Source organism: Nestor notabilis, unplaced genomic scaffold (genome assembly GCF_000696875.1).
Source record: "Nestor notabilis isolate BGI_N333 unplaced genomic scaffold, ASM69687v1 scaffold34556, whole genome shotgun sequence".
In the NCBI taxonomy this organism is placed as follows: domain Eukaryota; kingdom Metazoa; phylum Chordata; class Aves; order Psittaciformes; family Psittacidae; genus Nestor; species Nestor notabilis.
This window is the reverse complement of record NW_009932129.1, coordinates 15,631-28,078: the sequence shown is the minus strand read 5'-3', so window position 1 is coordinate 28,078 and position 12,448 is coordinate 15,631. Positions and strand designations below refer to the sequence as shown.

Sequence of the window (12,448 nt, the reverse complement as noted above, 5' to 3'; positions counted from 1 at the left end):
AAGAACACTGATATCATGCAAGCATTCTGTAAAGCACCTGAGAACAAAAGCAAATGTAAGGGTCAGTCTTCCAGAACCACACACATGCAAAAATGTAAATGTTTCATTTGCTTATTCACTTACTAGGACTTCCTCAGGTCATAGTAACTGAATAGAAAAAAAAGCTAATAGACATCAAACCAGCCAGGTGCATGCACAGTCACTAACAATGTGACAGAAGGGGATAAACCCTTGCTGAGAGGCAAAAAAAAGGGTTAGGGAATGAGGGTATTTTACTGACAACAAATGGATGTGAAGCTAAAATCGTGGCAAGTTCAAAGTAAGCCTGGAAATTTGAACAGGAAAGTAAATTAACTTGGTCAAGAATTTCCAACCTTATTAGCTCTCTTCAATAGCATCTAACAGGTGCTAATTCAGGCAGGTACTTAAATGTATTTGACATTGCTTTGTTGATCCAATAAGTCAGCTGATTTTTATATGCTGTCTTTTCTGCAGGTATTACTTTGTTTTTCCCGAGATACGTCTGTATTGGAGCACTTTACTTACAGTAGTGCCACCCCACCCAAATCATACATACGAGGTAAAAGGAGTTGAGTTGTTTTAAAAGAGATTGTATAGATATTTGTTGACTGCTGCAGTAATTCAGTATGTGAATTTGCTTTATGTTCATTATATCTAGTAGACTACATTTGAAAGAACATTAATAAATACTTCATGTATCCAGTTGACTTCTGCACTGATTCTATTATGACAGTTTAGAAGATGATGACATGAAGGCCAGATTGTGATGTTCTTTTATTGTAGTTTTATGTGTATAATTCTCCAGTGTTTTACCAAAATAAACACACAACTCTGACAATATGGTAAACTCTTGACAACATCCACCTTCATCAGAGCTAGAAATTTAAATACGCAATGTCGTCTTCTGTAACTTCAATAAATTTAGAACTGGAAGTGATGGTAAGATGCTATCTTCCCAAAGCAGTATGCTTTGCAGATACCTGTAGACAGGAGCAGAACATGTTGCTGAAGAATTGTGGGCTCTGTTGAAAGGTGTGGGAGAGTAGAGCTTTACCAAGCAGACTTAAGCTGAGTTTTTTTTAAGCATGGCATCTTCCAGAGTGTTAGCTTACTTTTGGATGTTCTTTGGCTTAAGTTCTCATATAAGTCTTAATTTTCTTAACAATCTTAAATTTATTGTTTTAGTTTACTTGTCTTCTCCGCCAACTCCTCATGCTCCACCTCTGGACTCTTTCCTTGCTTCATAGATCCTCACCTGCCTTGGCTTTACCCAGAGGTTCCTAATTTTGTCTTCCTTTTTGAATCATTCAGTCGCCCAATAACTTTTTTTATTTCCCCTGTACCTTTACCTTCTGTATTCTGCCAGTTTCTTTAGCCAAATGGGATCCCTGTACTAAGTACTTTATTTTGAGCAGGACATGTGCTGGCAGTTTTCCTTTTGCTGCTTCTTATGTCACTAGAGGCAATGTTTGTTTTCCTTTTTTTTTTTTTTTTTTCTTCCTTCTGTATTGCTTTTTAGGTCTTTTCTCTCTCTTTAACTGAATTAAGGAGCTTCTCTTTACCTATTTCTTAAACAAGCAAAGGGCTCACCTGAGAGCAGAACAGCAGTGGGATCCCAGGTCTCCCTGGGTTCTGCCCAGGCAGCCATAGCAGCCCAGAAGTGCAGTTATGGGGAGCATCCTACTTAGTCCTAGACAAATCTGCAGAATGAAATTGCTGAAATCTAAATCTCTGGTGAACCTGTGTAGTGTAAATCCAAAAGGCTTCTAGGTCCTATTTTTGGCTCGTTTTCCAGGAGATGTGCTTTATGCTAAAAATACTCTCCTTCCAGATTACAACTCCTGGCTGTACAGCAAGCAAACTTTTGAAAGGAAAAGTAAAAATTATTTTTTTAGTTTAATGAAACAACTGATTTCTATAATTGGAAAATACTGGATTTTATTTTCATGGTGTAGTAGGCAAGAGCTTCCCAGGGTAAATTTGAATTTAATTCAGTTAATTCATGCTACAGAAAAATATCTTAAATCCAGATTTCATTGAACCTGACAAAAGTTCCCTGTACTAAATTCTTCTGCATGAACAAATTACACAGAGCTCTAAAAAATCTCTGAATATTCTATAAATTTTCATATAAATAATTACATTTTCTAGTTGAACTTTCTAATTTTGAAACTATAATAATTAGTTTTAATTTAGTTGTAATTACGCTTAAAACCACTTTTATATTTCTAAATAAATTATTTATTTTTTGATAGTGGATTTTAAATTATTAGGTTCTATAGTTAAAATATAGTTAACTAATATAATATGTTCATGTAGAAGGGAAGATAAAAAGTTACATGGTCAGTCTATGCTATCAGTGATTGTCTAGACTTAATCTTTTGTATTTAACATTACTTTAATATTTTTTTGTTGCATCACAATTATACCATACACCATCCTCTCTGCTGCAGGCTTAGTGAAGCCTTGAATATTTTTTATCTGTTCTTAAATCTTTTTAAATGCCTTTTCCATACGTCGGTCAGTCTGCCACAACATGTCAGACTTACCCCTTAACCTTTTACCCTCATAGAGCTTCACTGCCTTTGAGGTCTGCAGTCACCTTTAGAGCTCCTAAGACACCCACATAAAATCACTATGGGATAGCATTGCTGAAATCTTCCTCCTCTGTTTTTCTGTTTGTCATCCTCTCTTACTGGTGCTGCATTTTAGGTTCATATCTAACAGCATACCTGTCCTATTGCATTTCTTGCTTGTTCTAAAGAATATAAAATGGTCAATAATGTAATTAATTATGATTTTTGTAATTATTACTAATAATATATCTTTTTAATTTAAATCTTTATACCTCTTAACAGTTTAATCACATTTTTATTGTGGTTTGATGATTCACAGGAAAACTCGGAATGGAAGAATATGCTGTTTTCTATCCTCCAAATGGTAAGAATTATACTATTGCCTCCCCTAGCGGTAGATCGAAAAGATACAGGTTTGTGGCTTTGTTCCTCAACTACATACTAACTTCTTTTTCTATTGCAAAATATGTTTTTCTGTTATTCTTTGAAATTCATTAATTTAAAGGAGTAAGATGGAGTGAAGCTACTCCAAAAACACATTCAGGCTGGTGTTAGTAGTCACATACAGAGTTTGTCTATGTGTGTGGGAAGGAGAAGGAAAACAACTTCTGGTACAGCAGCTTGTATTCCAGTCTCATATCACTACTTGGAGGATCTGAATGATACATGCTGAAACTGTCTGACCTCCAGCTTTTCAGTACTCAGACATTAAAGTATTTTCCTTTCAACATTTGTATTAATTTAAAAAATTCAGACATAACTGATCTATCTAATCTTAATGTTATTGGTTTTGTAGTTACTTCAATTATTAAAATTCTTTTTTCAGCTCTTATTTTGACCATTTCAGTCCCTGCCTATTGAATCTTTTCCTGTTTTTGGACTGCATTTGCGTTTTAAATTCAAGCTCCTTGCTCTCGCTTTCAAGACAATATGTCACCAGTCTTACATCTGTGTTCTGGCCTTATCTTTTATGTCTTCTTTGTTTTAGTCGTGCCAGTTGTAACACATACTTTTGTTCTGCCTTCTTTAATTTTTGCCTTTGCAATTCTCTGCAGCTTTGTAGCTATGAAGCATTGTCCTTACGACCTTTTGCCAAAGCAGCTCCCTTTTACTGGTCCTGTATGAAAATTAATGAATGGGAGCCAAGATCAGCTGGAAAAGAGAACTGTCATAATACAAGTGCCAAGTCCTCTTGTACTACCTGAATCACTAGAGGTCTTGGCCTCCTTTTTTCCTGCTCCCTCCTTGTCAGTACACAACATTTACGGTTTGTCATTTATCTGAAGTTAGGTCCTGATTTCAGCAAAGCTTATATGTAGTAACTTCATGGAAACAGAGGTTTACTTGGCTTTCTAGGAACTATAGCATGTGTTTAAGCATGTAGTTGGTTGTACTGAAGTAAGTGATACAATTCCTGTACTTAAATATTTACAAGATTTAGATCTAAGGCTGCAGGTACCATAACAAGGAAATATTTTATTCCTGTGGTAGGCAGGATACAATCTAGAAACTTAGGGGGGAAAATGCATTTTTTATTTTTTACATGGGTAAAAGAAATATGAAACAACAAAAAAGAATTATTTTTGTTTTGTAGGTGTAATTCCTTTTCATGGCTTTTCTATGTATGGTAAGTCTGACTTCCATAAACTCTTAAAACCTTTGTATCATGTTGCAGTTTAAACATGGATTTTTCTGCAACTTTTAAACTTGCCTGTGTTCTGTTTCTTTGTATATGAAGACTGTTGTATATAATCTTAAAAATTCCAAGCTGTTTCTATTTACTTACATTACAGCTCACTACCTTGTGGGAGTTCCTTCTTTGAGAGATAATAGCTGAGTTATACATCTGTCTTAATGTATATGAATAGAGGGATAAAGTTTGTTGAGAGAGTGCTATTTTCTTGTGTCTCAATTCTGAGTAGAGCAAGTTACCTGTGAGAAGAGTCCTTAAAAATGTGAACTGTGTGAAAGGCCTGTTGCTGTTTCCAGTTGCCTACAACATGTGTTGAAGGAGGATTAAATAATGGAATGGTTGGTACTTACTGCATGATAACTCAAATAGCAACAAGATTTCTAGGAAAAGAGCAGAAAAATCTCATCAGGCCCCAGAGGTAACAAGGCAGAGGTAGTCCAACAAATTCAGACTATTTGTTACAGCTTTTCAGCTTTTTCCTTACATTTATCAAAGGTGTTTGTGGGAACACAGGGCAAGCAGATTTTAAGATTATACTTAAAATGCTATGTTTTGCTAATAATAACATTTAATGATCACATGATCATTAAAACCAGGCAATTAAATATGAAATACAGATTTGAACCCAAGTAGGGATTCTTAAAGTCTTTGAGGTAATGAACAGCTTAGTTACAAACTCTTCCTTAGGTACCCTTAGGAGGCTTCTGCTATTTCTGTGTGAAACCACTTTTCAAAATGTTTGGATTTGGCTTTGCCCTTGAGAACAGTGTCTCTCAAACTGGGTGGGAGCTGTTTCCCTCCCTCCTGTCCTCTCTTTTTGCAATGGCTCAGAAAATGCTGGTTGTGAGGAGGAGGGAGGCTGGAAAACAAGGCAGCAGAAATACAGTAGTATCACTCCAGGCTGTGGGTATGGTAGCTGGAGCCAAGCAGAGCATCCTGTGTACTCCATGCTAAGAGGAAGTATCTGGGTCCCTATGTAAATCTTGTACACCTTTGCATGTTTGCATGCATACACTCGTAGGGTGTCAACTGTAAGCAAGGCACTGTTCTGTTATCCTCCTGGCATTTATGTACATATGCATGCTGCCAAGTCTTCCACCTCCATCTTCAATCTAGTAACACCCTCTGCTTTTCTTACCTTACATAAATACACATTTCTGTGAACATCTCACCTTACCTTAGCACCTCATCTCTTATACACACCACTATTTTCTATCAAGCCACCTTCTCTGAGATATATAATGAAAATGAATTCACACATGCATACACCTCTGTGTGTGTGTGTGTATATATATATAAAGGTACATATATCTATGTGCATATGTATACGTATGTATGCAGACAAATGTATCCACATCCCTAGCTTTGTGTAAATAAAACTGGAAGGAAAGGTGAATGTAGAGAGAGAGACTGTGAGCTTATTAAAATGTAAGCTGTCATCCATAGTGAATGCACCTCTAAAACGAAGCAGGAGGTGTGATGAGTGGACAGGTAAAAAGGGTGTTTACAGAAATGTATATAGAAGAACTGTCTGTGAAACATGCATTGAATGAATGGAGTAGCAATCAGAGGGAACTGATTATGTTTGTGCAGCAAATGCATACAACAGATTTATCTCTATGAGAGACTTTTACAAAAACAAGAAAAGGATGATTGAAAAAAAGTTTGAGAACTGCTGTTTGAGAATTGCAGCTTTACAAGCGTAGCCCATTCTTATCTTGAATCAGGTAAACTAAAAGACTTCTAACCTGTAAACTACCTAATTTACATTTTTAAATGTTTTTTCATTTTCAGATCTTACAAGAAATAAATGGGTCTCTGTACCAGTCTGTCATATTTATGTGGTTATTGTAGCAACAAAAAGTTATGTATTTTCTTTTTCACAACATCCATTTGCAAGCGGTAAACTTATTCCAGTCTTACAAATGGGGAACCAGTTTGGAAACGGTCACTAGCCCAAGGGCACATTGGAAATTACAGATGGTTGAATTAAAAACTTGCACTGTTCAACACACCAGTGCCCTACAACCTAGAGAAATTTCTTTAAAGTGTATTTCTTATGCTTGAAAGCAAGCACTGTAGTAAGCAGGTTCTAATTAGTTTAGATTCCTGAAATATATAGAACTATTACCTAGAATGTATTGTACTTCTTTTCTTAACTGTTTACATCAAATAATAGATATAAAATACTTTCTAAATAAATGGTTTAGTATTGTGTTTGTAAATTGTACTACTATGAATTACTTGGGTTTTCCTCATACTTCATGCACTTAATCATTGAACTCTTTTAGCAGTTTACAGTGTTGAGTCAATTATAATTCTTTTATCCTTTCAGTTGCTCCACTTTGTTTTCTGTACCATGAACCTTCCAAATTGTATCAGATATTCCGTGAGATGTATGTGCGTTTTTTCTTCAGACTCCATTCCATCTCTTCTCATCCCTCTGTAAGTTCATTAGGAATTAAAACCCACTCACTTGATATTCTGTTTGCTATGGAAAAGTAATGTACAGTGACATGATTTTTCTATACAATTGAAATATATCCTTTTAAATATAATAAAATATTTCAGGCAAGCTTGCAAAAATTATTAGGTAAATCCAGGTTTGATATTTTGGTTTTCTACGTGAATGTTACTCTTCGCTGTAGAATATTATGTAATTTTAAATAGTATAGTACTTATTTTCTGAGGGCGTGTGGGGATTTTTGAGAGTCAAGTCTTCATGTAATGGGTTTCTCAGGTTCCGGAAGTCATATGAGTTCATACTCACTTTCGTTTTAATCAATGACATGTAAGGACACACTTAAGTATTTTCTAGGGTAGAGGGATTAAAATATAGTCATATATATACAGATACTGCTTCAGTGATAATAAGTTAATGTCTGTTTCTTTATCTCAAGTATCTGAATGTGACAGCAAGTGCTTTTTAGCACTACTAGATGAATTTAAACAATTTGGTTATGTTTATGACCAAGACCGGCTCTCTCGAATATAAGACAAATGTAGAAATGAGTTTATGTTCTATTTTTGAAGAATAAAATATAGTAATTTTTTTTCCTTCACAAATTGCTGAATAGTTATATTATGCTTTGAAAACATTTCCTGGTTAAAAGAAAATCCTTCGCTTGATATGCCATTTCAAGGCTGTGCATTCCCAGTCATTGCAGGGAAAGGGTCGAACAGGAATGTGTTCATTTTCGTGATAACTTTTGACAGAAATTTTAAAATGTGTTTACATTTAACTTTTTTGTAGTTATCCCTATTGCTGACTTTGTTTTCAGTTGTCAGAGAGGTACTATTTCTCCCACACTCTGTTTTTTTAGTGCAACTGAGGTTTATTTCATGGAAGTGGAAATTTTTCAAGTAGGTCATATTATAATAACCCACGAAGTACTTAGACCTTGACATGCAAATACCATAAGTAACTTAGAGCTGAAAGGGACTATCACAACACATTGTTACTAATACATACACAGAATTGTAGAAGCAAGCCTTTAGTGACTGAAGGCATTAGAGCTGCTTGTGCCCTGTTTATCTAAGCTGTATATCATTAATAGTGTTTTATTGCTTCAGTTAACAATTCATGCCTACTTACATGCTGATACTGCTTTCTCAGATTTGAGAGGATGAGTGTTAGTATTCAGGATATGATCTTGTTTCATTAGGGCATTGTATCGTTGTGTTTGCTGTTTGAAACTCTTCTACAAACTCATCTGCCCCAGCTCTTTTATCACCTTCGAGAAATTGGGGCTCAACCGTAAGTACTTCCTTCTGACTTGCTACAGATGTTGCAGATTCATTGCTCTGAAAATACTGTTCTGTAGTATTTTGATTTTAAATATATGGGAAATAACTCGGAAGTGCAAACATCAATGTGCTATTTTTCCTTGAAAGTCATAGAATCATAGAATAATTAGGGTTGGAAAGGACCTTAAGATCATCTAGTTCCAACCCCCCTGCCATGAGCAGGGACACCACACACTAAACTATGTCGCCCAAGGCTCTGTCCAGCCTGGCCTTAAACGCCTCCAGGGTTGGAGCATTCACAACTTCCTTGGGCAACCTATTCCAGTGCCTCACCACCCTCCCTGTGAAGAACTTCTTCCTTATATCCAACCTAAAGTTCCCCTGTTTAAGTTTAAAGCCATTACCCCTTGTCCTACCACTACAGTCCCTAATGAAGAGTCCCTCCCCAGCATCCTTGTAGGCCCCCTTCAGATATTGGAAGGCTGCTATAAGGTCTCCATGCAGCCTTCTCTTCTCCAGGCTGAACAGCCCCAACTTTCTCAGCCTGTCTTCATACGGGAGGTGCTCCAGCCCTCTTATCATCCTCGTGGCCCTCATCCTCATCCTCGGAGGATGAGGCCCTCGGACCTCATCCTCTCCTACAGTGGGCCTAGGGTCTTCATTCTCACCGTCCCTGCAACTGCCTTCCAAGACTTGGGTGGTGTGGTCAGAGCATTAACTAGGGAAGACTGGGGCAGAGAAGTCATTAAGAACCTCAGCCTTCTCCAAATCCAGGGTAGCCAGTCCTCCCGATAGCTTCTGGAGAGGGCCAACATTGTCCCTAGTCTGTCTTTTATTTGCTACGTACCTATATGTCAGTTGGAGTGCTTTTTCTAACCTTTGTGTATGTGAGTTGTGCATTTCTTCTGTATATTCTGTGAAAAAGAGAGAATTGCTCTATGAGAAATGCTGCATTATTCAGCTAAGTTTTAGTTATTCATGTCAGATCTGGTGGAGCTAAGTGATTTATTTCCTTGAATAGGAAATATATAGAAGACACAAAGATGAGTTAGTTACAGCAGAAGCTACTGGAAGTAGAGAGTGAGAACAAGATGCTGTCATTCTGTAGTGTACTCATGGCACCGAGTGTAACAGAACCTGAAAGTCTTGCTGTTAAAATTGCTATCTATCATAATAGCATAATAGCAGAAAGGATGAAACATTTGGGTTGGTAATAGCTGAGGATCCCTCTAATGTGATTGTTTGGTCATAATATTTTAATGATATCAGTACTTTATCACATGAGATGCTAAATAGTTTTCTGATGGCTGTTGCGAAGAACAATATTGATAATTAAAACAGCAAAGGAAAATGGCTGTTCTTCCTGGAAGAGAAATGCAGAAGAATAACGAATATTTTCAATTTATAGAGGATCTGTCTGATCATTATGGGAGACAGAAATATAATAACTGTTGTTTATCAATTCTTTGCAGGCTACGAATTTCATTTAAATGGATGGTACGAGCATTTTCTGGTTATTTAGCTACAGATCAGCTTTTACTTCTGTGGGACAGGATCCTGGGATACAACTCCTTAGAAATTCTTGCTGGTAATACAGAATTATTTTTGCAAAACATGTTGAGTCCAGGTGGATGTAAGGCAAATATATGTTAGCCTCAATGTCTTTTATGACACAAAGAAAATAGTTGCTGTTTGAATGCTGAAAGCAGATTACATACATGTCAGAGTATAACTTTTAGAAAACTAGGATTGCATAAACACTCCAACTCTAACAAAATATGGGACATATTTTACTGCTGAGCACTCTCTGAACAGAACATAGGATGTTCTCCCAGCTTCAGTGGTAACAATAAATGAGTTCATCACCGTTCACAAGATGACACGATTCATGTTCCTCATCTCTGGCAAGTACTGCTTCAGTACTTAGAGTAATTGAGAGTTCCCCTGGTTTTGTTGGATTTCTTCTTTTGAAGTCCCATCTTTTAAGAGACCTTGAAGGTTTTGTAGTTTTTTTAATAAAAGAAATATTGTCCCAGGATTTATGCAAGGTTTAATATAAGGGTTCTAAAGAAGATGTATCTTCAGTTGGGTCAGTTTTTAAATACAAAGTAGGTGAATAGAAGAGAAAATGTTTTGGTTCTGTTTGCATGTATAAGACAGCTATGTAGAGAGATATAATTATGTAAGATAGTACAAACTAAATTAACTTTTTAATGTTATATAATACTCACAAATGAAATATTGCTATTTGAATACATTTACATAATTTGTTTAGAAATTAAGTAATTGTAAATCACCTTGTCCTTTTTAATTAAAAGCTATCCATCTTAAACTCCAGCTTTTTCACTCAGACTTTTCTGAAAGAATGTTGTGTTTTTCCTGTCTGGTTTGAAGAGTGGCCAAAGAAACTCAAACACAGTCATCCATTGTGTATTATTTCTCAGAATCAAAATAATTACTCTGAGGGAGTAAGAATTGGTATTTTTCCTACAATATTAATCCTAACCAGGTCAGCAACTTAAATATTGTGCATTTTCTTTCAGTCCTGGCAGCTGCTGTGTTTGCTTTCCGAGCAGTCAACCTGATGGAGGTGACATCACTGGCTGCAGCTGAAGTAAGGATAAGTTTCGTTTGGAGGAGATTGAAATAGTTTCTGATCCTTTGCCAACAAGAGTAACTTAAGCTTCACATGGCACGTGGTACATAGTGCAAATCTTTCTGCCTAAATTCTTACCGTAGATAAAAAACTAAGGAAATTGTGAATATGCAGTACATAATGCTGCTGTTCCGGAGTAAGAGGGAATCAAAGAGTATATTTGCTACAAAAATGCAATGCTATCAAATAATTTTTTACAATTAGGGTTTTTTTTCTAATTTCATATATCATCTGCATTTGTGAGTTATGTTGTTTTTAAAATATCATAGAGGCTTGTACCTCTTTTCTTTTGTCAGTATGTTTTAATGTAGTTCCTTCTGTGCTTTTTGATATTACCAAGATTTAACAAGATTACTTATGTCAATATTGAACCTGAAATTTCACTGTGAGTACTGTCATGGGAAATTAAGAAAATTAAGTAAGATGAAGATTATTATTGTTTATGTCTAGTAATCTGTCAAAATACATTTTTTTTCAAAAATCTGGTGATGTATTTTTTATTTTTTTTTCAAATTTGAGAGCTTGTGATGACTTTTTATTTTTTAACATACCTTCATGAGAAGACTATTTGAGTCATTACATTGGACTTACTTCACAACTAGTAGCCAAGCCACAGGATAAGGATTCTTAATTCCCAATTATTTTTAGAAGCAAGTTGAAATGCTAGACCCCTTATTCACCCATGATGCCATGTATATTTGAAGTCAGGCTAAAGGCTAAAATAAAGTTACTCGGTTTATATACATAAATATATTTTTCTTTGAAATGTTAGAATGAAAAATAATGCAATAAGACCCTAATGTAAATCAGTATCATTTATTTCTAGCCAAGTCCGAGTCTAATTATTGTTATTATTGTAGTCAGTATTTTAATCTTTTTCTGACTTCTTGACTTGCTTTAAAGAAATTTGATTCAAATGTCAAGTTTAACAAGCCTTTTTGGTTTTTATCCTAGGCTGTGCTTGCTGACCTTTCAACCCTGAAAGTTATGCCTCTTCTTCAAATCTTCTTGTTTGCTACTGTCACTTGATCTGCTTCAGCCATACTGGTACCACAATTTCAGCCTTTCTTGAGAAGCTAATCATCAACTATGCAATGTCTGCATAAAACCAAAATTAAGCTGTGTGTACAATATTAATTTAGAAATCATGACCTTAAATTTTTCTAACTGAAAACAGTACTTTTGCACATGAGTGTGGGCAGTGCATGCTACTGAATTTCACCATAGCAGCAATGGTTATTACTGTACATTGAGAATGACTACCTGTGCAACAAAACAATATGAATCAGTGTCTAAAATGCATGTAATATTAAATTAAATAAAGTAAACGTAATTTGTGATCTGAGTTCTGTGATGTTAATGTTGGAGTGCTAAAAGATCTCTTAAGCTCTCTGAGGATATCAGCTCAAATATTGTCAATTGAGAAAATTAAGATATGTTTAACTTGTAAGAATTTTTTATCATTTTCTAAGAAAAAGATAGGATCATGCACCAGTTCTGCTATCTCTGATTTATACTCTTCTCAGAAGTTTTCTCCATGTTCTTTCTCATGTTAGCTACTTCCGCTATTTTCATATACAGAGATGTAGTCACGCATTCCCCATTCATCTTCAGTTAGGTATACAGCTATCTCAGGCGTCTTCTAAAAACTCCTACCCAGTGTCCCATCAAAGGTCCTGTGTCATAAAATATGTTCCCCTGCAGAGAAGGCCCGAGCATAGCTTCCTTCAGAGCTTGTTGGAGCCAGTCCTTGTA

General features: G+C 35.7%; 1 protein-coding gene across 1 annotated transcript; it reads left to right on the top strand.

The window, feature by feature from the left end:
* Positions 1 to 495: 495 nt before the first annotated feature.
* On the top strand, positions 496 to 12,028 carry TBC1D19 (TBC1 domain family, member 19; the record flags this gene model as incomplete). The annotated part of the gene is made up of 8 exons (XM_010016212.1): positions 496 to 580; positions 2,917 to 2,961; positions 4,192 to 4,224; positions 6,626 to 6,735; positions 7,956 to 8,047; positions 9,510 to 9,625; positions 10,581 to 10,651; positions 11,648 to 12,028. Coding segments are annotated over 8 exons (627 nt in total), but the record flags the coding sequence as incomplete, so codon positions are not given.
* Between the last annotated feature and the right edge of the window lie 420 nt (positions 12,029 to 12,448).